This window comes from Pyrus communis, chromosome 2 (genome assembly GCF_963583255.1).
Source record: "Pyrus communis chromosome 2, drPyrComm1.1, whole genome shotgun sequence".
Lineage (NCBI taxonomy): Eukaryota > Viridiplantae > Streptophyta > Magnoliopsida > Rosales > Rosaceae > Pyrus > Pyrus communis.
Genome location: NC_084804.1, coordinates 14,560,888 through 14,587,668, shown reverse-complemented (window position 1 = coordinate 14,587,668; position 26,781 = coordinate 14,560,888). Strand labels below are relative to the sequence as shown.

Below are 26,781 nucleotides of genomic sequence, written 5' to 3'. Positions count from 1 at the left end.
CCTAACAAATAAAGCACCTTGATTTCTAAATTGTAACTTCCTTCTCAATCTCGCATTAATTTGTACCTTTCTATATGTGCACGTTTTTGTTTCCCCACCTTGTACAAGTTGACAAATCCAAACATAAACTTTCTGATCAGCTCTGATTATTGTATTTGTTGTGGCAGTACTTAATGGGCGGGGCTCATTAGGATCAGTGGCAGTTTTGAAATATCACAACAAATACAGTACCATTTTTGTCACAGAAAACAGAACGGGAAAATCGATTGACGACGAGCCTTTTTCTACCTCAGACTATTGGCATTGTCCGTCGTCTTTTCATTTTGCTCCGAATCGGAGAAGAAGGGCAACCAAATCCCCACTGTACGTCGTCGTTTCCTAACGCATCGAAACCTTGGTTCTCTGAATTCGTGGTGTTCTGATTCTTCCCGGCATTCCTCACTCGTACTGCCCGAGAGCGAGTCGCTCTCGATTGATTCCTTGTTCTGATCTTCCGCGAATCGCAATCCGACAGTGGCGATGGCGTCGGCGCAGAACCAATCGGCGAATGTGGATCTCTTCGATGCATATTTCCGACGAGCCGATTTGGACCGCGATGGCCGGATTAGTGGCAATGAAGCCGTCGCTTTCTTCCAGGGCTCCGGTCTCCCCAAACAGGTCCTTGCGCAGGTACTCTCTCTATATATGTATGCTTGTGTATATATGTATAATTGGATGTGTATGATTATATTTGTGTAATTATAGTGATGATCCGGATTTGATGCTGGAGGAACTGTGTTCCGAATCAGATTGATTTTGATTTTTAGTCTAATTGTTGTTGAAGTGGTAAATGTGAGCTCAGGATCTCTTAATTCTCTGATCTAAGCTGATATTTTTATTTCGTGTTAGTATAAATGCGGAATTGATGTTAAAATGGTAGAAATAAGTAGATGAAGGATTTATACTACAGTCAGTGAGGTTGATAGAGTTATGTTATCAGCAGAAACCAATGCCTGGTCCTGGTGCTCAGCACGTGGCACCCCCAGCTGGGGGAAGGCCACGGAAGCCAGTTGCTCCTCCTCCTCCTGATGCTGAGGAAAAGCAGCAAGGCAATCAGCAGAAACCCAGAGTACCTGAATTGGAGAAACATCTTGTAAATCAACTGAGTACAGAGGAGGTTAACTCACTGAACGCAAAGTTAAAAGAAGCTGATAAAAAGGTACTTAGAACTTTAATGTTTCCCCAATTCTTTCATCTCGAGTAGCAAAGTTTTGTGTCCATGTTACTTCCTGATAAGTGTCAAATCATAACAAATATATCCCAAAGACTTGGAGAAAGAAATTTTGGATGCTAGAGAGAAAATTGAATATTTCGTGGTCAAAATGTAATTCAGCCATCGAACTTGTAATGTATATTTTGTATTTCATTTCTTTGTGTATGCATCTTGCTTTTTCTTCGTTCTTTTTTTTCCTTTATCTTGTAGTGCGATGTATAGTTTTTCTTCTTAATTTTGGAATGTTCCTAGTCCTATTGAAGCAAAGACTCCTATAGTTTTATCGTTGTTACAAATTTGATGATTATATTATTAAATTGGTTCTGTGCCTTTCTTTTTTCAGCCTTAATTTGTTGTAATTTTTTACCCACTCTAATAAAATGTGTCGCTGATCTTGTTTGGTTCAAACAAGAACAGTGAGTTTTGCCGGTGCTAGTCCAGTTTGGCCATTCATAATTTTTGCAAATTGCAGTTCAACCATTGAACAATCGCATATCTCTGTAGTGTCGAATGTTCAAACTATCGCACTTGGTCATGAGATTTTTACTTTGCCCTGGCATAGCGTATTAATTAATGTCTAAGTTTATGATATAAAGGTCTATTTCAAGATGCCACTGCACTTGTAAATCAAGTTGTAAAGATAACAAATAGGATATTACACACTTGCCATAACTTGCGCTTTATATGTATAAAGTATAAACAATACTAAAATAATAAAACAATATTTAAAATAGGATATTACACACTTGTCCATAACTTGTGCTTTATGATGCTTAAGATTGTTGGATTAAAAGTCCGAATCATCTTCAGTTCCATTGGCTTCAGACTCATGATCATCACTTTCATTTGCTTTGGACTCATCACTTGATTCACTAGCTTCAAACTCATGATCATCACGTTTAACCCAACCTTGTGTGGGTGCTGTCCTTGTACTTGACACTGTCTTCAGCGACGTGCATCCTTGAACTTCAACATTACATAGCACTGGGAGCTCTGGTAAAGATTGAAGCCGCTTGCAGTCGACTAAGTTGAGTATAGACAACCGATAAGCATGTTTGATGCTTGCAGGTATGCTCCTAATCTTGGTTCCACTCAGATTTAATTCTTCCAATGAGCTTGAGCAAAAGAGACAGACAGGGACATCCTTAAGTTGCTTGCAGCCACTAAGGTCTAAAGTTTGAAGCCTAAATAGATTTTCAAAAGACGAAGGAAGCATTTTGACAGCTGTCCCTTGCAAACTAAGAGATACCAAATGTTTCATTGGCTTCAAGATTTCAGGGAAATTGGAAAATCTAGAGCAATTTTCGAGATCAAGTCTCTCAAGATATTTCAACTTACAAATGCTCTGTGGGATACTTGAAAGCCTTTCGCAAGCTTCTAGATAAATACTTTTGAGAGTAGGGAGAAGCTCGATTGATGAGTGTAGCTCTTTAACCGCTGTTCCACTTAAATTTAAGAACTTCATATGTTCCATTGACTCTAGGATCTCAGGGAAGTTTTCAAGTTTAGAGCACCAAGAGAGATCGAGTTCCTCGAGACATTTCAACTTACATATGCTCTTTGGGATCCTTGAAAGCCTTTTGCAATCTACTAGATAAATTCTTTTGAGAGCAGGGAGAAACTCAATTGATGAGTGTAGCTCTTTAACCGCTGTTCCACTTAAATTTAAGGACTTCATATGTTCCATTGACTTCAGGATCTTGGGGAAGTCTTCAAGTTTAGAGCACCAAGAGAGATCGAGTTCCTCCACATATTTCAACTTACAAAGGTTGGTTGGTAGACTCACAAGTCTCTTGCAATCAACCAATGATAATGTGGTTATATCCTTGGGAAGCTCAGAAAACTCGCCAAGGGATGTGCAGCCATCTAGATTAAAACAATCAGAAACTTTCATTTTACACCTGTTGCTTGGAAGTTTCTCAAGGTCTTTGCAATGACGTATATTCAAGTAAGAAATATTTTTGTTAGACCAAACTGATTCAGGCAACTCCTTTATACCAGTGTTTTGTAAACATAAGTATGTAATATTTCCTGGCATCTTTGGAAGATATTTGAGACTCCTGCAGGCTCCAAGATCAAGACGAGTAAGCTTGTCAAGATGTTGAAAATACGAAGGAATTGCAACCAAATTTTTACAGCCCCAGAGATTTATCTCCACAATTTTAAGACACCCAGAGAGATTTGGAACTTCAATTAGATACTCAGAGTCACACAGATCGATAACTTGTAAGTTGACAAGTATCTGCAACAATGAAATAGAAGTATAAAGAATTAGTATAATTAATTTCTACACTTGATTTTATACAAGAATTAAAATAGGCATATAATATAATATACTTGCTCTTCTTTCCAAAGCTTCTTAACTTTGCTATTGGGCATATGAAGCTCAACTAGATTTTCCGGAGAAAAATTTGACGGTAAAGATTCTAGTAGATAAAGAGGCCAGTAAAAATAACGAAGAGAATCAGGAAGGTCTAGAGAAGCGGTGAATTGGTAGCCACCAACCACAATTAGCATTATTAGGTTAGACATCTTTCTGAAGTCTGAACGTTTCAATGCTCGCTTTTCAACGTAAGACCAATCAACCCGTATGGCTTCAACATTTGGAGTTTCCTGAGAATAACTAGAAAGTTTAAATGTGAATATATATATATATATATATATATATAATGTTTTCAACATGTTAAATGTAACGCACATTTGGAATAAAGAATATTTGCAATGGTAATGATGTACACGTGTCTTAGTCTAGCAAAATATAAAGAAAACTAAAAGAAAAGAGATTCAAATTTTTGCATTTTAATAAAAAATCATATACTAATTTTATTTAATGATAAAAAAAAAAAATACAAAAAACCAAATACGCGCTGGGTGCCCCCCCCTCCCCCCGCACTCCCCCTCTTCTCTCATTGTTAGCTGCATTAAGAGATTTTTTTTTTTTCTTAGAACAATAAAAAAAACTTCATATTAAATTACATTCCCCAGTTTTATTTTTTTTGGTGTTGTTTTTCAATAGTAGTTAAGGTGACGAGATATTTTTCAATGTGCCCGGAACACGGGATGGTACACCACGTGTCTCTACAAGTGGTGAGATCTTGTGTTAAAAAATTAATAACATAAAAAATAAAATTTATCACCACTTACATAATAACATGCAATATACCACTTGTGTTCCGGATGCAAGGAAATTCTTTTTCAAGATGACACCCAAGTTCAAGAAATCGGATGGAGAGCTATATTTATTATTGTAGGTACGTAAAAAAATATGTGGGAATTTTAATTTGGTAATCAAAAACAGCTTTTCAAATACAATTACTGAGAATATAATCTTCTCAAGATCTTGATCTAAATGATCACTTCTGGGTTCATCTTTTCGGTGTAATGGGTGCTGTTACAGGACCAAAAAGGGTTTGAGTTTCAAACCTTATGAAACTGAACCAAAAATTCGACACTATTTATAAAACTTGATCAATAAGTAGGCATTATTTATGGAAAGGGATCCTCTCCAGATATCTTCCGTCAAATCCACCCAATCAATCAATCCGGACCCTTGAAATTTAATCCAACAGCTAAAGTTATTATACCTTTTAAAGGGACCCTTGTTTTTAGCCGTTTGATCAAATTTCAAAGGGATTTGGTGGAAGGGATCCGGAGAGGATCCCTTTCCATTATTTATAAACTAAACCAATAACTAGACACTTGTATGAAACTAGACCAATAAGTAGATACTATTTATGAAACGAAACCAATAATTAGACACTATTTCTAAAAGTAAACCAATAGGTTGAAATTATTTATGAAAATGTACCAAGAACTAGATATTATTTATGAAATATGACAAAGGACTAGATACTATTTATGAAAGTGGACCAAAAAAGAGATACTATTTATAAAATTGGACCGAATAACTAGGCATTATTTATGAAAAATGACCAAGAACTAACACTATTTATGAAAGTTGACCAAGAACTAGACACTATTTATGAAACTTGACCAATAAATAGTGTTGTACCGTTCAGTTTCATAAATAGTGTTCAGTTTCATAAATACTATTTAGTTTCATAAATAGTGTTCAGTTTCATAAACAATGTCTATGATGGACATACGGGTCCCATGCATCAGGTTTTTTTTTTTTTTTTTAATTTTCTTTACATTAAAATTGTGTCATTTTCATTAAAATTTAAGTTACTTCATCATCTTTATTAAAATTTAATTCTTTTTCATTACTATTTAATTATTTTTTCATTAAAGTTACAGCTTGGGTTTTAGTTAAAATAAACTTAGCACAAGCCCTATTCATAAAAGTTCCCTAAAATGTATCATCCTCTACTTGTCTAAAAAAACAAAATTTTGTTCATATTACAAGCACTTCCTAACACAATATAAATTCAATCAAATTCATCTTTTAACAATCTGATTTCTTTGTTATAAATTAGTTTTACTTTGTTGTGTAATCATCTAAAGTTTGTAACTTTTTTTTTGCTGAAAAAAAAAAAAGAAAGGAAAAAAACTGAATACGTTTAGCTCTTACCGTGTTACTCTTCAATACATGATAGACATCTTCACCAGTGAACAACCTATTTCGTTATCGGGATCTTTAATACATTGTTCATGAACAATTGTCCTTCCCATTTCTTGTAGCAAATTGTGCATCTCTATGGTTTCCCTTCCCCATTTTGAAACAATTGATATGAGAGACATATCAATGAGAAGTCTAATTCCACTTGTCGCAGAGAATCCACAAACATCTAACATTCGTTGTACCTTATCCACAGGCTCCCCTTTATGAAGACATGTTATATCCAAGAACATCTCCTTCTCATTTTCTCCCAATCTATCATAACTTATTCTCAAAACTTTTTGGATATCTTCACTGGGAAATCGTTTCAGTTTCTTGAATTCATCTTTGCTCTTGCAATTGCAGAACGACGACCCCAAAACTGTAAGAGCTAAAGGAACACCTTTGGCATAAGCCACCGCCTTTTTTGCCAACTCCTTATAATCTATTATACGAGTAATGTTATTCTTGAAGGCACGCGAACAGAAGAGCTGAAGAGCGTCATCTGGTTTTAATCCCTCAACCTCATAGATCTTATCATCTTCAACAGTTTGCCCAAGCATGCTCCTATCTCTACTTGTGATAATGATTCTACTTCCAGTGCCATACCAAGGACGATCGCCAACTAAACGTTCGATTTGCACTGAACTACTCACATCATCAAGAACAACGAGGACCTTTGTGCGGCTAAGCCTTTTTCGAACACTAGTTGATCCTATGGATAGACCTTCTTCCTTTAATATCTCTTTGAGAAGTGTCTTTTGCAACTGTTCTAGCCCTTGTTTTTGTTCTCTCTCCCTAACATTTATAAGAAAACAAGAAGCTTCGAATTTAGAAGAGAGTCTTTGAAATACAGCTTCAGCAAGGGTGGTCTTGCCAATACCACCCATGCACCAAATACATACGGTGATGCAAGCATCCAGTGAATGAATGCTTAATAACAATTCAATCTTCTTGATGCGGCTTTCAATTCCAACATAGCCCTTCAAATCGCAGGATGATTCGTGACACAATTTGGTCCAAATATCCTTTACAACTTCCTTAATTAAGTCGGCATCCGTCCTGGCATATATGATTATGAAGGAAAGCAATAGTTAGTCTTAAATATAATACCTTACAAAGTTTTTCTTTTTTTTTTTTTTTTTTTTTTTTTTTGGAAATACATCAATATTTTTACACTAAGAGGAGGGGCATTTCAACTAAGCCACACAAGATTCGAACCTAAGACCTCTCACTTCTAAGTAAAAAGGAATACCACCAGACCGTAGTACTAAGTAGTCATAATTTATACCTTAGAGAGCCTTAGCACAAACGAAATCGTCACAAGTTTAAAGAAAATTTATAATTTAATACAAGTTAAAGAATTAGTTACCCATAATTTTTTGAATCAAAGCCAGATATACTTGCTGCATTCGTCAAAGCATCCCTCCACTTATGCACCTTGTCGATACTGTTCTTGAAACGTTGTTCAAGTAGATCAAGTGCATAACTCCCCCGTTGTTTTCGTACATCCGATGGAAGGGTATCGTAAAAAATGGGTATAACCAACTGGCCATGTTTTTCCTTGCATTCTAGGATATGCACAAGCTCATCCAAACACCACGTGGAAGAAGCGTAACCTTTCGAGAAAATGATCACCGAAAGCTCTGATTCCTTGACTGCTTGGAGAAGGCAGGTGCGATTTCATCTCCTCTCTTAAGCTTGTCATCAATATAAGTTGTGATTTTTTTATCAAGTAAGGCAGCGTGGAGGTGGCTGGTGAAAGTACGGCGGGTGTCCTCACCTCTGAAACTAATAAACACATCGTACTTTTTGGTATCATCAGCATCAGCAGGTGCAGCAGCGGATGAAGAAGAAGAAGCGATATCCATAACCTCTAGTTTTCAGACCCAGCAAAAAAAATGTAGTTGTAGAGAGATTAATTGTTAATTAAAGAGAAATAATATTATGACATTGCACCGAATTAAGGAGAATAAACTTAGAATTGGCTTTTGACTATATGCACAAAGTTTCAACAAGTGAGAGACGAACGAAAATAGAAAATGGGGCAAGTAAAGGAAGACTAGTGATAAAGATGCAAACAAAACAAAGTGGCATCCGGTGACAGGTCACCAGCGAAGAAATTAACAGCAGACATAACAAAAATTAATTAGAAAATTAAATGCCAGCATAACACAACACCAAAACTTACTAATTAAAAAGAAATCACAAAAAAATACAGAAAGAGCTTAAACAGTATCAATGAATAAACACTAACTAACCTCTTACAAGTTACCAATTTGACAAGGGCTTCTTTGTTTTCTTAACCTTCAAAATAAGAAAACTTCGCCTTCAAAATAATATATCCAGAACAATTACTGTTTTGTATCATCGGCATCAGCAGGAGCGGTAGCGGATGACAAAGAAGAAGACGACATATCCATAACCTCTAATTTTCAGATCCAGCAAGTAGTAGTTGCAGGGAGATTAACTGTGAATAGAGAGAGAGAGAGAGAGAGACTGGTTCAAAATTAAAGAGGATCCAATAAAGCAAGAGAGAGAGACGTTCAGACTTCAGAATTAAGGTGGATCTAATGAAACAAGAGAGAGAGGGAGGGAGAGGCAGACTATTTCAGATTTTACTTGAATTGGCTTTTGACTACATGCACAAAGTTCCAAAGGCCCTTCTGGAAATGCCATGACTAAAAAGGTCTTGAATTTTCTCACTAAAAAGGTCTTTACGCGTACACGGTCTTGAATTTTCCCAGTTAGTAAGTCACCAATTTCTCGCTAAGTTTTCCGGACAATTTCCAAGTAATTTCAATTGAGGACATTTTTATAATTTCCAAAAGCAAATAAGTGAGTTCCACACTACAGAATCATGGAGGGCTAAGAATATAGTTGTTCACCAATAGAGACTGAACAAGATTTGGAACCTATATTTCCAAGCACAAGTGAGAAATCAACTCATTGAATTGTTGATGAAAAATCTTTAAGAATTACAGACTTATTTTGTTTGATTTCACCATAAGATATTTCACAATCGTTACAACTATCAATCTCCCTACCATATTATAGTCAAATAAAACTAAACAGATCTTAATAGTTGAATAAAACTAATGAAAAAAAACTTCAGAACTTTGAATTTTAACCAAATTATCTCACAGGCAGCAACTTTATGTATAAATTATTCAGGAGTTGTTTATATATGCACGACGTCGTTTCTTGGAAGATTATGGATTTATTCATATTGGTTTAGTCACTGGAATTTTTTATTTTTTGGACAAATAGTCATTGGATTTATTCATATGCAGCAACTATGTTAGAACTTCCGTAAAAAAAAAAAGTCATGTGCTACGCTATGAGACTGAATCGAGGGGCAAATCAAATGAGAAATATTGTAATAATAGTCCCTTGGCTTTAACTCATCTAGAGAAATTGTCCCTCAACTTAACCCAATTGAAGCAACAGTCCCTCAACTATAACCCAATTAGAGCAATGGTCGTTTCAATATAATTCATTTTGAAGGAATTCTAACGAAGTTAACGAAAAAGACCATAGTTGTGCATTTTGATGAGTTAAGGAACCAATGATAATGGATATTTAGTTGATGGACCATTTCTATAATTTTCTCTTTAAAAATAAACTTAATCCAAGTCATTTTCATTAAAGCTCCCTTAGTTATTCATTAATAATTCAATGGGTTAGTTTATGACTTCTATTTCCAAGGCTATCGAGAGGTCATAAAAAGGTCTAGAATTTCATCTGAATATATGTGCCTTGGCCAAAGTAAGAAAGTCATGATTATGGCTGGTTTGATAAGGGATGTTGAATCCTGAACCGATCATTTTCAAGACAAGAATCTGAAGACCGATCCTGATTCGAAATTTCAGTATTCTCGAATTTCAAAATTCTCGAAATGTTTTCTGTATTTTGGGACTGGATTTTTGGGTTTTGGGTTTGTGGGTTGAAACTTGAGATTTTGGGCTTGTGGGTTGAAATTTGGACTTCGGCTTAAAATTTTGTCAGCCCAATTTCATATCAATTGAAATTTGAGCTTTTTACCTTAAGCTAATCTGAAATTTCATACCAACTAAAATATCAATTCAGTAGAGAAAAATAAAGGATGAGAGACTACACAGTTGAGAAAAATAAAGGATGGCATGCCAACAACAATAATATATGAACAGATGTAGTGATTAATGTGGAAAAGTTCAAGATTAGGGGAAAAATCATCAATCAAACTCCACGAATAAGCAATGCGCGCGCACACACATAAAACACACAACACACACGTACAAAACACAGACCATACACAATACACAGAACACAAAGTTATCCGACTCTGCAAAAGCTTAACCATGTTTCTAGGCTAACAATGCAAAGCTTAACCATGTTTCTAGGCTAACAAAGGTACTAAAAAAAGTAGAATAAATTTCTTCCATCGTTGCCAGAACTTTGGGTATCTGACCTAATTCATCTAATGGGATACCCAAGCCTAGGATTAATTCCGCGCATAATTAAGAATTTCAATTATTCTTGTAGGGAATTAATTTGAGCTGGTTGAGTACATAAATAATTGATCTACAACGGAATTCTTCCATAATTCATGTTTCTATCACTAAATTCTTTAATTTTTAAATTGTATAATACACAAGTTTATTTATTTAAAAATTCTAATTTAAGTACTTAGATAAATTTCTACTATTTTTGTTAAATTAATAAATAATTAGTCGAATTAATTAATTTTGTCACTTGAATGTTATGAAAAAATGAAAATGAATAATATTTATAAGCATTTATGTTAAATTAACAATATTAAATATAACATAAACTTATAATATTTAGTAATATAAAAATATATTATGTTAAATTAATTTGTTTTGCACTCTAATTGTTATTTTAATTTGTTTTTACCATAATAGGTGTTGAAAATTAAAAGATTGCAATCGTGATAGAGTTCGAGGGTTGAAAGATAAAAATTGAAAATTCTAATAGTTATGCCTACATGATAGGGATTGAAAGATTGTAGGCATCTTAGTGTCAACGTAATATTTTGCCCTCGTAAAGTGGTAAAACATGGACAAGAGTTGGTTGACGATACCCCAAAATTTTGAAGCGTATACAACTGGAATTAATTTGTTTTTGGATCAAGCAGTTGCAAATGGTGTTGGTCTTGATAAGTTTAGATGTCATTGCAAAAGATGTTGTAATCGATATACTTTTGTTAGGAACACTATTGTTGAGCATCTCATATTGTATGATATGGATAAAGATTATAAAAACGCTTGGTGGCGACATCATGGCGAGCAAAACGTGGCAATTGGAGAAGAAGAAATATGAGATGAGGTGATTGGCATGCATGATTTTCTTAATGATGTATTTGTCCAACCATTAACAGAAGAAGGTGTTGGGCCGTCTACTGAACCCTCTATTTGGGAAGGGCGTCCAGAAGAGGTGGAGACTTTTTTTAGGTTGCTTGAAGAGGCAGATCAAGATTTGTGGCCAAGTTGTACGGAGTTTAAGAAATTGGAAGCAGTTGTAAGACTGTATCATATCAAGTGTTTAGCGGGAATGCTAGACGAGATCTTCACCACTTTACTGAAGTTAATTAAAAGAATGTTGCCTGAAGGGGATTGTTTGCCCTAATCCTGTTATAAGGCAAAAAAACTTATAAATGACTTGGGTCTGACGTATGTGAAAATTGATGCATGTCCCAATGATTACATGATCTATTAGAAAGACACTTCGGATTTGACCGTGTGCTCGGTTTGTGGTAAAAGAGGATAGCTCGAGAAAAAAGATCGCAGCTAAGGTTATATGGTATTTTCCTTTAAAACCACGATTACAAAGATTTTTTATGTCGAAGCATATGGTTGAACATATGAGGTGGCACACAACTGAATGTCCTAAGGATGAGTTTATGAGACATCCTTCAGATTCTCCAGCATGGAAGCATTGGGATAATTTATATTCGGATTTTGCGTCGGAAATTCGAAATGTCCGATTAGGGTTGGCCAGTGATGGATTTAATCCTTTTGGGAAAATGAGGCATGACCATAGCACATGGCCTATGGTGTTTTATGTTTACAATTTGCCGCCTTAGATGTACATGAAGCAACCAAATTTGTTGTTGTCTCAATACCAGGACCGCGCAGTCCTGGTAAAGAGATTGATATATACATACATCCATTGATTAACGAGTTGAATGAGTTGTGGGAGGTGGGCATTCCCACTTATGATGCGTATTCCAACCAAAGTTTTACGATGAAGGCTGCCGTCTTATGGACTATAAATGATTTTCCGGCTTATGGAATGTTGTCAGGATGAAGTACACATGGCTATAAAGCTTGTCCACATTGCATGCATGATAAAGAATCTATTTACTTCTCAGCGAGTCGTAAGATTTGTTATATGGGGTATCGACGATTTCTTGAAGATAATCATAGGCTTTGAAGGCAAACCATAACTTTTATGGTCGTCGAGAATATCGTAGTGCACCAAGGCAGTGGACTGGTTTACAATGTCTCGAAGAACTTTCTGCATTGAGATTTATTTTTGGAAAACCAAACAAAGATGATTCAATTTGGCAACGCAGAAGAAGAACTTCGAGCATTACAAGTAGTAACAATCAATGGAAGAAGAAATCTATTTTTTATGAACTACCTTATTGGTGGCATCTATTTTTTTATCAACACCCACGTAGAGAAGGAAATAGAAATTTCGACCTCCATCATTGTTCACGTTGAAAAGAGAAGAAAAAACTACGTTTTGCAAAGTGTTGTCTACTATTCGGGTCCCTAATGGATATTCATCAAATTTGTCGCGATATATGCACGTGAATGAATGAAAAATAAATGGGTTGAAAAGTCACGGTTGCCATGTTTTAATGCAGCAGTTACTCCCGCTTGCAATACACTCGGTTTTGCCTAAAGCTGTTACTATGGTATTATTAGAGTTGAGTGCAATTTTCAGACAGTTGTGTAGTAAGAATGAGTCTGAGGAAGGATTCAAGTAATTGAATTCAAGAATTGCCTCGACATTATGTCAACTTGAAAAAATATTCCCTCATGCATTTTTTGATATAATGGTGCACCTCCCAGTTCACTTGGCAAATGAAGCAGCTCTTGCAGAGCCTGTTCAATATAGATGGATATATCCAATTGAGCGGTAATGAATACATTTTTATAAATTTTTTATTGTAGTCATAACTAATTAATAATTATAATAATTTGTATTTCGTTTTATAATTATAGGTATTTGCAAACATTGAAGCGCTATATTCGTAATAAGGGTCGTCCTGAAGGTTCTATTACTGAAGTATATTTGGTGGATGAGTGTTTGTCCTTTTGTTCCATGTATCTTAGAGATGTTGAGTCTCGTCGTACCCGTAGAGGCCGAAATGAAGATGGTATTGGACGTGGAGTATCTGGTGGGTTATCAATTTTTGACTCGAAAAGATGTTATATGGGTTCAGGACAAAATGTGGAGCTTAACCTAAATGTTCTTGATCAGTGCCATAAATACATTCTAAATAATTATGATGAAGTTAGCCCATTTAGAAGGTAAGAGCGTTTAATCATACATCTTAATGTTTTATTGCTGTTCTTAACTTTGAAAAATTAATTATCTAAATTTGGACATAATTGTCTAGGCAACATGAGGAATTCTTGAAAACTAAACATCGTCGAGAAAGGTTAACTATGCGACAAATTAAGGAGCTAAGCAAGAAATAATTTCCAGAATGGTTCAAGCAACATGTGAGTTGATATAACAATCACATTAAGTTTTGCATTTTAATTATAACATGTTTATAGTTATTCTGTCAATTTTTATCTTCATACTTATTACAGATGAATTCAAGATGTCATGCTAATGACACGTTGATATCTCAAGACTTGCATTGGCTAGCTAATTACCCTAGTAGGGTTGTGAGTAGATATAAAAGTCACATTGTTCATGGGTTCAAATTTCGTATAAAATTTGTGGATGATAAGCATAAGAATCAAAATTGTGGTGTCTTTGTACCTGCAAATGTTCCTGGAGCAATTGGGCAAGTGAATTGTTATGGCAGAGTTGTAGATATGTTCGAGGTTAAATATTGTGGTCCTACCGAGGCAGGAGATAGGGGTCGAGTTGTGATGTTATTTAAGTGCGAATGGGTTAATAGTCAAAGTTTACTATGGTGAATTTCAATCAATTGGGATTTAAAGAGGATCCTTTCATATTAGCATCACAAGCATTACAAGCATTTTATGTGGAGGACACAATTTAAAGAGGATCCTTCCATATTAGAATCAATATTTCCATTTTTTCTTTAAATCAATTGGGATTTAAAGAGGATCCTTTCATATAGTCCATCTATGTGTGCAATGATAGTGCGTCTGAAACAAGGTCCATTATACTATGTCATATTACAAATGATTCGATATTTGAAGAAAACAAAAATTCAACAACTTATGTTATGACACTTGGTGTATTAGACCGTATTTTCGGCACATTAAAAAAATTTCTCCTATATGTGGAATTGAGTGGCAATTTGTCATTGATAAAAAAATAATGGAAATACTGTTCTTTGAATAGAGAACAGATCTTTTGCACAGAATACTTTTGTTATTAAATGTAATTGGAAGGATGTTGAAACTTGAGCGATACATACCATCACACATACCACATGAATAATGCTTAACTTTAATATTTATGTTGTAACATCAAATTCCCAATTAGAATCCAAGTTATGTTCGTATTCATAACTTACAGTTTATGTACATGTGAGCAACTGTTCTTAGCATTTGCAAATAAGAAAGTGCAACTATTCATACTAAAAATAGTTAGGAGCACATAAATTGACATGTACTTGACAAAATTTGAGAAATTCGTCTCGGTGATTGAGATATTTGCTACAACTGGGAACCAAAGAAGCTCCCTCAATGGAGTTGAACACGTCAATGCAGATTGGCCGGCGACATACGCCAAACCAACATATGCAGTTACAAAAAAAAAAGGGAAACTAGACAAGGTTGTAACTCCAATTAAGAATGCATTACATTATGTGTTGATGTTTACTTATTACATCAATTATTAAGCTGACCAGTTCTGAGGATTTTGGCCTGTTTTGTAATTTTGATCTGAAACTTAGTACAACTTCAGAGATCCCTAATGTTTTATTTAATAGATCTTTCCATGCACATCATGTAATACAATAAGTTTTACGGACTAATTAAATAGAGAAAATGAGGTAATCACAAAAGGGATCAATCAAAATGCCTTAATTGTACCAACTAATGAAGTTATTTAAAGTATTTATAATCATATTTTAAAACACTAAACATTGATCGTCTAGTTAAAGAAGAAGAGGATCTGAAACTGACGAAGCGTGAACGACATGAGTTGCTTGTTGGCCATGATAAGAGTAGTTAATCTATATGGGTGTGTACAGATTATCAATTAGGTTTTCTCTTTAGATTTTTACAGAGCAATGTCTACATGTACAGCTACGATTTACAATCTGGCAATATAACATGTCAAATATCCGACAACACAAATTATTCTGATTTCTAAATTGTAGCTTCCTTCTTAATCTCGCATTAATTTGTACAAGTTGACAAATGTGCACGTTTTTGTTTCCCCACTTTGTACAATTTGACAAATCGAAAACATAAACTTGCTAACCAACCCTGATTTCTAAATTGTATTTGTTGTGGTGGTACCTAATGGGGCTGGGCTCATTAGGGCCAGTGGTAATTTTGAAATATCATACAACTACAGTGTCGTTTTTGTCACAAAAAAATAAAATGGAAAAAATCATCGTTCAGTGTCTCCGTTGTCTTCTGATTTTCCTCCGAATTGGAGAAGAAAGGCAACCAAATCCTGGTCCTTCGAATTAGTGGTTTTCTTATTCTTCCGGCGCTCCTCACGCGTACGGCAGCCTGAGAGCGAGGTGCTCTGGATTGGTTCCATGGTCTGATCTTCCGCGAATCGCAATCCGACGGTGGCAATGGCATCGACGCAGAACCAATCGGCGAATGTGGATCTATTCGATGCGTATGTCCGACGGGCCGATTTGGACCGCGATGGCCGGATTAGTGGCAATGAAGTCGTCGCTTTCTTCCAGGGCTCTGGTCTCCCCAAACAGGTCCTTGCGCAGGTACTCTCTCTATATACATATATGTATGTGCTTGTGTATATATGTACAATTGGATGTGTGTGTGTATGATTATATTTTTGTAATTGTAGTGGTTGATCGGGATTTGATGGTGGTGGAACTGTGTTCAGAATCAGATTGATTTTGAATTTGTAGTCTAATTGTAGTTGAAGTGGTAAATGTGAGTTGGGGATGTCTTAATTCTCTTATCTAAGTTGAGGTTTTTATTTCGTGTTAGTAAAATGCGGAATTGATGTTGAAATGGTAGAAAATAAGTAGATGAAGAATTTATACTACAGTTAGTGAGGTTGAGAGAGTTATGTTCTCAGGTCATTAATATACCTTCTGGTGTATCCGTTCGACCTGAGGTTTTTCCTAATTCTATTGGATAATGATGTTTAGGATTGTTGGATTAAAAGTCCGAATAATGATGTTTTCATCTTCCCCTTCTTCTTGTTCTTCTGCTTTGTCATCGTCATCCTCATCGTTTTGTTGTTTTTGTTGCTGGGTTTGTTGGTTTTGAGGGAGGGAGAAAGGAGGTCTGAGAGTCAGATCTCTGCCATCTTCATCTTTTCCTTCTTGTACCCAGCACTGGCATTTTTGGTGTTGATTGTTCTAGTTTGGGTGTTTGATGTGGGAGAGAATAGGAGGAGGGTTTTCGCCGGCGGTGATGAAGACGGAGGAGGTGGAGAGGCCAGGGGACATAAATGGCGGTGGAAGTGGGCGTTGGGGAAGCGCCGTATGCAGTCCAGGCCTCCCATTAGCTGCTACACCAGCTAATGGATAAATGTCTGACAAAATAATTAAGTAATATTCATATTAATATAAAATAATAATACCCTAATTTCCTTTTCTTTTCATATTAACCAAATCAAGAGTTATCTTTTAATAGTAACTTATTAAATATATCTCAAAAAAAAAAAAATAGTAACTTATTAAATATAGTCCATGATTGGAAAACAGCACTTGATGTATTAGATCGTATTTTCGGTATACTAAAAAATATTCAACTTTATTATTTATCTTTTAACACCAAATATCCTATTAGAATATAAGTTATGTTTGTATTCATAGCCTACCGTTTACGCACACGTGAGCAACTGTTCTTAATATTTGCAAATAAGAAGGTGCAACTATTTATACTAAAAAATAGTTAGGAGCACATAAATTGACATGTACTTGATAAAATTCGAGAAATTCGTCTTAGTGATTGAGACATTTTTGCTACAACTGAGAACAAAAGAAGCATCCACAACGAAGTTGCCCAATTCAATCTAGAGTGGCCGATGACATACGCCAAACTAACATATACATTTACAAAAAATGGAAACTAGACAAGGTTGTAGCTCCAATTAAGAATGCATTACATTATGTGTCAATGTTTACTAATTACATCAATTATTAGGCCGGTTCTTTGATTTTGATATGAAACATAGTACTACTTCAAAGATCCCCAATGTTTTATTTAATAGACCTTTCCATGCACATCATGTAATGCAAGAAGTTTCAGGGATTAATTAAATGGCAAAAATGAGGTGATCACAAAAGGGATCAATCAAAATGCCTTAATTGTACCAACTAATGAAGTTATTTGAAGGGTTTATAATCATATTTAGAATGCTAATCATTGATCGTGCCCTTAAAGAAAAAGAAGACGTGAAACCGACGAAACGTGAACACAAAACCGTTGTGGACATGAGCTACTTGTTGGCCATGATAAGAGTAGTTAATACGTATGGGTGTGTATAGATTATCAATTAGGTTTCTTCTTTAGACGGATTTACAGAACGATGTCCAAATGTACATCTGCGATTTACAATCTCACAATGTAACATAGCAAATATCCGACAAACAAATGACTTTGATTTCTAAATTGTAGCTTCCTTCTTAATCTCGCATGAATTTGCACCTTTCTATATGTGCACCTTCTCAATCTCGCATTAAATTGTAGCTTCCTTCTCAATCTCGCATTAAGTCGACAAATCGAAAACATAAACTTGCAAACCAACTCGATTTCTAAATGGTAGTACCTAATGGGCCGGGCTCATTACGACCAGTGGTAATTTTGAAATATAACACAAATACAGCACCATTTTTGTCACAAAAAATCAAAACGAAAAATCATCGTTTTTCTACCCCAAACCACCGGCATCGCTCAGTGTCTCCGTCGTCTTTTGATTTTCCTCCGAATCGGAGAAGAAAGGCAACCAAATCATGGTCCTCCGAATTCGTGGTTTTCTGATTCTTCCGGGCGCTCCTTATGTGTACTGCAGCTTGAGCGCGCGGCGCTCTCGATTGATTCCGTGGTCTGATCTCCCGCGAATCGCAATCCGACGGTGGCGATGGCATCGCTGCAGAACCAATCGGCAAATGTGGATCTCTTCGATGCGTATTTCCGACGGGCCGATTTGGACCGCGATGGCCGGATTAGTGGCAATGAAGCCGTCACTTTCTTCCAGGGCTCTGGTCACCCAAACAGGTCCTTGCTCAGGTACTCTCTCTCTCTCTCTCTCTCTCTCTCTCTCTCTCTCTCTATATATATATATATATATGTATATGCATGTGTGTATATGTATAATTGGATGTGTGTGTATGATTATATTTGTGTTCCGAATCAGATTGATTTTGAATTTGTAGTCTAATTGTAGTTGAAGTGGTAAATGTGTAGTCTAATTGTAGCTTAATTCTCTTATCTAAGCTGAGTTTTTTATTTCGTGTTAGTATAAATGCGCAATTGATGTTCAAATGGTAGAAAATAAGTAGATGAAAAATTTATACTACAGTTAGTGAGGTTGAGAGAGTTATGTTATCAGTTCATTAATATACCTTCTGGTGTATCCGTTCGACCTGAGGGGGTAAGCAGACTTTAGAAATTGTGCAGTAGTGAAAACCTGCAGTATAAGATGACTATGGAGTAGTTAGGATTGTCGCATACGGGGGAAATGTTCTTGGGTCAGGATCATATCGACAAATAGGTTCTTAAAGCTGTATACTTGTTTTGCTGAAGGAATTGCCATATAAAATGATAAACCAGGGGCATATTATGTTAAATATTGATTATATGAATGCACTCTCTCATTAGCTTGAATTGCTGAACATAACAGGCTCAATCAATCATATTTTTCTGCGAGATGCTTTGCTGCTGGATGTTCATTCGTTGCATGATGTGTTCGCATTTTGATGTAAAAACTTACATATGCCATAGATATTTTGTAGATATAAAATTTAATTTGTGATTAGGAGTAATCTTTTGCTGGCCAATTGACATACGAACATCCATAAATATATACTATTAAACTGAGTCATGTCTAAATGTGCAGTCTAGATTGATAGAATGACTACCCATCATGCCGCATTATCTTTGATGGAGCGGTTTAGGGAGGGATGCCCTCTTCCAGCAGTGCTACCAAGCAATGTTATGTTTGCTAAATCCAATATTTGTGAACCTGCAAATAATTACTCCAATGTTGGCAATGTAGCCTGGAGACCTGCTTCTGGTATTCATCCATAAAACAAATCACTTTTATATTTTGAAACATGTCTTTCTTCGTTGGAGAATAGTTTCTTATTTTTCACTTTAAAAGGCTTTCAACAACAGCAACTGATGCCTGGTCTTGGTGCTCGGCACATGGCACCCCTAGCTGGAGGAAGGCCACCGAAGACAGTTGCTCCTTCTCATGCTGAGGAAAAGCAGCAGGCCAATTAGCGGAAACCCAGAGTACTGGAATTGGAGAAACATCTTGTAGATCAACTGAGTACAGAGGAGGTTAACTCACTGAACTCAAGTTCAAAGAAGCAACTGAAGCTGATAAAAAGGTACTTAGAACTTTAATGTTTCCCCAATTTTCTCATCTTGAGCAGCAAAGTTATGTGTGCATGTTACTTCCTGGTAAGTGTCAAATCATAACAAATATCCCAGAGACTTGGGGAAAGAAATCTTGGATGCTAGAGAGAAAATTGAATATTTCCGGGTCAAAATGCAGTTCAGCAATCGAACCTGTAATGTATCTTCATTCTTTTCTTCCTTTAGCTTGTAGCGCGACGTATAATTTTTCTCCTTAATTTTGGAAAGTTCCTAGTCCTATTGAAGCAAAGAGCCCTATAACTTTATCGTTGTTACAAATTTGATGACTGGATAATTAAACTGGGGCTGTGCCTTTCTATTTTCAGCCTTAATACTCTGTAATTTTTTACCCTCTCTAATAAAATTTGTTTCGCTGATCTTTGTTTGGTGCAAACAAGAACACTGAGCTTTGCCGGTGTTAGTCCAATCGGGCCGTTCATATTTTTGGCTCATTGCAGTTCAGCCATTGAACAATCGCATATTTTTGTCGTGTTGAATGTTCAAACTATCGTGCTTGGTTGTGAGATTTTTACTTTGCCCTGGCATGGTGTGTTAATTAATGTCTATGGTTATGATATAAAGGTAAATCAAGTTTTAAAGATAACAAATAGGCTATTATACACTTCCATAACTAGCGCTTTATTATGTATAAAGCATAAACAATACCAAAATAATAAAGCCCTTGCCTAGTTGTTGTCTTATTTCTTGGTCAGACAAGTGAGCTATCAAAGTACAAATTTGCCTTAAAAAGTTTTTCCTAATCAGTCATTTGCTTCAGACTCATCACTTGATCCACCACCTTTGGAATCATCATCTTGTCTTGTTTCTTCTTCTACTTTTGGTCCCCTCGACTTGAACACATGACCAAATTTGAATTTCTCAGCATCTTCCGCATACAATGGGCATATACCACAGCTTTCCACCTTCATTTTGGAAGCAGAATTTCCAAGTTCCGGGTAGAAGACAACAGAGGCCTCTTTGGCAAGTTTGTAAACATCAGGGGAGCAGTTTTTTCCTACCTCTTCACTTCTAAAGGCCTCATTCCACACATGCACGTGATGTTGGCCGTTACGGTAGCCTTTGCCTGGGATAATGTACTTAGAACTGAACAGTTCATGGTTTTCACCCAAGAATTTGACCATGAAATGGGCTCTTACCCTCCAGGGTTTATACAGCACATTTGAAACCCGAGAAACAACAACAGAGAGAGCGAAACCAAATAAACCTGTTCGAAACCAATCTGGACAAAGCTCGATGTCTACTGAAGATCCCTCATTTTGATAGCTGAACCAATTTGGAATTTCTTTTCCTGAATATGCAATCTTAATCTGAGGCCAGGGATTATGATGCCGGCGATGGTACTCAAAAGGCGCAACAGTTGCCATTCGCATAATTGCAATCTGTGCTTCATCCATTATGTTGCTCCTTGAATTATTATCCAATTTTGGGCAATTAGTAAAGATTCTGCAACAATACTTAGGTTTATCCCAACCTTGTGTGAGTGCTGTCCTTGAACTTGACACTATCTTCAGCGACGTGCAGCCTTGAGCGTGAACATCACATAGCACTGGGAGCTCTGGTATAGATTGAAGCTGATCGCACCCGCCTAAGTCGAGCATAGACAACCGAGAAGCTTGTTTGATGCTTGCTGGTATTTCCAATATACCGCTCCGGCTCAGTTCTAGTTCTTCTAAAGAGCAAAAACAGAGAGTGGAAGGCAATTTTTCAAGTCTCCGACAGCCCTCAAATTTGAGACGTTTAAGATTGGTTAAACTGGAGATACTTGTTGGGACATCCTTAAGTTGCTCGCACCAACTAAGGTCTAAATCTTGAAGCCTATTTAGATTTCCAATTGACGAAGGAAGCATTTCGACAGCTGTGCCTACCAAACAAAGAGACACCAATTGTTCCATTGGCTTCAAGATTTCAGGGAATTTGGAAAATCTAGAGCAAAAGGAGAGATCAAGACTCTCAAGATATTTCAAATTACAGATCGATGAGGGTAGCTCTGTAACTGCTGTTTCAATTAAAACTATGGACTTCAAATGTTCCACTGGCTCCAAAATCTCTGGAAAGTTTTCAAATTTAGGGCACCTATGGAGATTGAGATTTTTCAACTTACACCTGCTGCTTGGAAGTTTCTTAAGGTCTTTGCAACAACTTATATTCAAGTAAGAAATATTTTCGTTAGACCAAACTGATTCAGGCACCTCCTTTATACCAGTGTAACTTAAATTTAAGTATTGAATACTTCCTGGCATCTTTGGAAGATACTTGAGACTCGTGCAGTCCCCCAAACTAAGATGAATAAGCTTGTCAAGATGTTGAAAATACAAAGGAATTTCAACCAAACTGTGACAGCCCCAGAGATTTATCTTCACAATTTTTAGACTCCTAGAGAGATTTGGAACTTTAGTTAGATCCTCACAGGTTGACAGATCGATAACTTGTAAGTTGACAAGTATCTGCAACAAATGAAATAGAAATATAAAGAATTAATATAATTTCTACACTTGATTTTATACAAGAATTAAAATAGGCATATAATATAATATACCTGCTCTTCTTTCCAAAGCTCCTTAACTTTGCTACCTGGCATATGAAGCTCAACTAGATTTTCCGGACAAAAATTTGATGGCAAAGATTCCAGACTATACCACCTCCACTCAAGATAACGAAGAGAATCAGGAAGGTCTAGAGAATCAGGAAGGACAAGATGACCGTATTGTACAATTAGCATTATTAGGTTAGACATCTTTTTGAAGTCCGCACGTTTCAATGGTCGGTATTCACGCTCCTTATACCAATCATCAACCCGTATGGCTTCAACATTTGGAGTTTCCTGAGAATAAGAATAAAGTTTAAATGTGAATATTAACATATTAAAATGTAACGCACATTTGGAACAAAGAGTATTTGCAATGTTAATCATGTACAAGTGTCTTAGTCTAGTCAAATATCCAACATAATTGTATCCTCCTCTACTCGTCTAAATAAACAAACATTTGTTCATATTCCAAACACTTCCTAACACAATAAATATTCAATCAAATTCATCTTTTAACAATTTCACTTCTTTATTATAAATTAGTTTTACTTCGTTGTGTTATCATCTCAAGTTTGTAATTTTTATTTTCTAAAAAACAGAAGAAAAAAAAATAGAATGCATTTGGCTCTTACCATGTTACTGCTCAATACATGATCAACATCCTCATGATTGAACAACCTACTCCGTTTACCGGGATCTTTAATACCTTGTTCTTGAACAATTTTCCGACCCATTTCTTGTAGCAAATCATGCATCTCTATGGTTTTCAGTTTTGAATCAATTGATATGAGAGACATCTCAATGAGAATTCTAATTCCAGATGTCGCAAAGAATCCACGAACATCTAACATTCGTTTTACCTCAACGACAAACTGCCCTTTATGAAAACATGCTATCTCCAGAAATATCTCCTCCTCATTTTCTCTCAATCTATCATAACTTATTCTCAACACTTTCTGAATATCTTCATTGGGAAATCGTTTCAATTTGTTGAATTCATCTTCCCATTCTTCTTTGCTCTTGCAATTGAAGAACAAGGACCCCAAAACTGTAAGAGCTAAAGGAACGCCTTTGGCATAAGCCACCGCCTTTTCTGCCAACTCCTTATAATCTGTTATACGCGTACTGTTATTCTTGAAAGCACGCGAACAGAAGAGCTGAAGAGCGTCATCCGGTTTTAGTACCTCAACCTCGTAGATATCATCCTCTTCAACAGTTTGCCCAAGTGTGCCCCTATCTCTAGTTGTGATAATGATTCTACTTCCAGTGCCATACCGAAGACGATCTCCAGCTAAACGTTCTATTTGCATTGAACTACTCACATCATCAAGAACAATGAGGACCTTTGTGCGGCTGAGCCTTTTTCGAACACCAGTTGATACTATGGATAGATCATCTTCCTTTAATATCTCCTTAAGAAGTGTTTTTTCCAATTGATGTAGTCCATCTGCTTTTTCTGAGTTCTCCCTAACATTCTTAACAAAACAAGAAGCTTCGAATTTAGAAGAAAGTTTGTGAAATATAGTTTCAGCAAGGGTGGTCTTGCCAATACCACCCATGCCCAAAATACCGACAGTGATGCAAGCATCCGATGAATGAATGCCTAATAGCGATTCGACCTGCTCGATGCGGCTTTCAATTCCAACAAAGCCCTTTAAATCGCAGGATGATGCGCGACACAATTTGGTCCAAATATCTTCAACAACTTTCTTAACTAAATCAGCATCCGTCCTGGCATATATACGTAGGAAAGTAATAGTTAGTCTTAAATGTTCATACCTTACAAAATCTTAGCACAATAAAATCATCACAAGTTTAAAGAAAATTTATAATTTTATACTAGTTAAAAGAATTAGTTAGTTACCCATAATTTTTTGAATCAAAACCAGATATATCTGCTGCCTTCGTCAAAGCATCCCTCCACTTGTGCACCTTGTCGATACTGTTCTGGAAACGTTGCTCAAGTTGAGCAAATGCAACCTCATAACTCCCCCGTTGTTTTCGTACATCCGATGGAAGGGTGTCGTAAAAAATGGGTATAACCAACTGGCCATGTTTTTCCTTGCATGCTAGGATATGCACAAGCTCATCCAAACACCACGTGGAAGAAGCGTAGTCTTTCGAGAAAATGATCACTGAAAGCTCTGATTCCTTGATTGCTTGGAGAAGGGCAGGTGCGATTTCATCTCCTCTCTTAAGCTTGTCATCAATATAAGTTGTGATTTTTTTCTCAAGTAAGGCAGCGTGGAGGTGGCTGGTGAAAGTACGGCGGGTGTCCTCACCTCTGAAACTAATAAACACATCGTACTTTTTGGTATCATCAGCATCAGCATCAGCAGGAGCAGCAGTGGATGAAGAAGAAGAAGCGATATCCATAACCTCTAGTTTTCAGATCCAGCAAAAAGATGTAGTTGCAGAGAGATTAATTGTTAATTAAAGAGAAATAATATTATGACGTTGCAGGAATTAAGGAGAACTTAGAATTGGCTTTTGAGTAGATGCACAAAGTTTCAATGAGTGAGAGATGACCGAAAGTAGAGAATGGAGCACATGATAGGCACGTATTTTCTTTAAAAAACTATACTTTAAATAAAGATATTCATATATTTGCAATCTTAACATGAACAAAGTCATCTCACTTCTCGGCATGTAAAGCTACTAGTATTTGAAAACCATAAAATGATATAAATGCAAACCTTTTCTCCTTGCTTTGCTCCCCTCACAATCGATTCCTGCAAGTGATGTTTTGGTTATGTTTCGTATAGTCAATAAACATAAATCAGATTATCATGCATACCAAAAAACACCACACAAAAAGGATGCAAAAAATCAACTTGAGACCTTTGTCTTCTGTTCTCTTCCTTGTTTTCTATTTCCATTGGCGCTTTCTCTTTCAATCCTTTGTAATGAAGCTTTTCAGAACCTCTGTTAAGAGAACCGTTTAATCCAAACGTCAAAAGGAAGACAATTGATCAAGATGCGAACAAAACAAATTGACATCCGGTGACAGGTCACCGGAGAAGAAATTAACAGCAGACATAAAAAATACTAATTAGTAAATTAAATGCCAGCATAACATAACAACTAAACTTATTAATTAAAAAGAAATGACAAAAAATATAGAAAGAGCCTTTAACAGTATCGGTAAACATTAAACAGTGACGAACCTCTGACAAGTTACCAATTTGACAATGGCTTGTTTGTTTTCTCCACCTTCAAAATAAGAAAACTTCACCTTCAAAATAATATATCCAAAACAATTACTTCTTAGTTTTCAGATCCAGCAGTAGAGAGAACGAGAGACTGGTTCAAAATTAAGGAGGATACAATAAAGCGAGAGAGAGAGAGAGAGAGAGAGAGAGAGAGAGTAGTTCAGAATTAAGGAGGATCTAATGAAACAAACGATAGAGGGGTAGAGGGAGACTAGCCCAGATTTTACCTGAATTGGCTTTTGACAAGATGCACAAAGCTCCAGAGGCCCTTCTGGAAAAACTTTTGAGTAAGAGACAACCAGTTACAAAAGGATAAAAGGGGCACATGTGATGGGGCCCTCCCTTTACGCGCTTTGCGCACAGGTTTTGAATTTTCCTTGATTAGTCTATCACCATTTTCTTTCAAGAAATTTCCAAACAATTTCCATAAAAAAAATATGTGAATTCCACACTACATAATTATAGAGGGCTGAGGGTATAGTTGTTCACCAATGGAGATTGAACAAGATTTGAAATCTGTATTTCCGAGCACAAGTAACAAATCAACTCATTAAATTATTAATAAAAAAAATTTAAAGTTATAGATTCATTTGTTTGATTTTACCATAAGATATTACACAATCGTTACAACTATCAATCTCTTTACTATATTATAGTTAAATCAAATTAAATGTATCTTAATAATTAAAGAAAACTAATAAAAAAAAACTTCAAAATTTTTGAATTTTAACCAAATTATCTCACAGACAGCCGCTCTGTGTATAATTATTTTGCAGTTGTTTTATATATGCACGACCTCGTTTCTTGGAAGATTATGGATTTATTCATATTGGTTTAGTCACTGGATTTTAATTTGTCTGTTTCACCGCCGTGTAGCGTTTGGGTAAAGCCTCGTCAGCAGACACATGCCTTTGGAAAATCCATGGAAAATAATATTTTCCTAAAAAAATAGTATTTAATGGAAAAGGTCTGTATAGTGGAGAGATAGTATTTTAATAAAAAATAATATTTAATGAAAATTAACAGAAAAGCACACATAAAGTGTATGAGAAAATTTCTATTTGTTTTTAAAATAGAAAGAGAGAGGAATTGAGTGATGAAGAACGTGGGAGTGAGAAATTTTTTTTCTTTTATAATTAAAAATATATTAAAATTACATGTAAATAAGATTTAAAAAATAAAATAAAATTTGATTGTGTAAAATTATATTTCTAACTTATATTTCTTATTCATATTTTATTTTA

At 35.8% G+C, this 26,781-nt stretch overlaps 1 protein-coding gene, 1 long non-coding RNA gene and 2 pseudogenes across 2 annotated transcripts; 1 reads left to right on the top strand and 3 right to left on the bottom strand.

Moving 5' to 3' along the window:
- LOC137724833 (disease resistance protein RUN1-like) overlaps nucleotides 1-25,752 on the bottom strand; it is a 46,578-nt pseudogene extending 20,826 nt beyond the window's left edge.
- LOC137725701 (disease resistance protein RPV1-like) lies at nucleotides 982-8,436 on the bottom strand (annotated as a pseudogene).
- LOC137725709 (uncharacterized) lies at nucleotides 18,092-20,114 on the top strand. Its single transcript, XR_011067537.1, has 3 exons — nucleotides 18,092-18,424; nucleotides 19,254-19,430; nucleotides 19,518-20,114. It is a non-coding gene; the product is annotated as an uncharacterized lncRNA (long non-coding RNA).
- On the bottom strand, nucleotides 20,370-25,046 carry LOC137725707 (disease resistance protein Roq1-like). Its single transcript, XM_068464478.1, has 5 exons — nucleotides 25,022-25,046; nucleotides 24,190-24,706; nucleotides 22,958-24,056; nucleotides 22,335-22,619; nucleotides 20,370-22,242 (listed from the first exon to the last, which is right to left on the bottom strand). Exons 2-5 carry the CDS (start codon nucleotides 24,699-24,701, stop codon nucleotides 20,539-20,541), a joined length of 3,600 nt encoding a protein of 1,199 aa, XP_068320579.1. The 5' UTR covers nucleotides 24,702-24,706; nucleotides 25,022-25,046; the 3' UTR covers nucleotides 20,370-20,538.
- Nucleotides 25,753-26,781: the final 1,029 nt, after the last annotated feature.

Coding starts and splice junctions, on each gene's coding strand:
- LOC137725707 (XM_068464478.1), bottom strand. CDS start 24,701: ATGGATATCGCTTCTTCTTCTTCATCCACTGCTGCTCCTGCTGATGCT. Junction 22,620..22,957: donor ATGTATTGAGCAGTAACATG/GTAAGAGCCAAA, acceptor TCTTATTCTCAG/GAAACTCCAAATGTTGAAGC. Junction 22,243..22,334: donor AGCTTTGGAAAGAAGAGCAG/GTATATTATATT, acceptor CATTTGTTGCAG/ATACTTGTCAACTTACAAGT.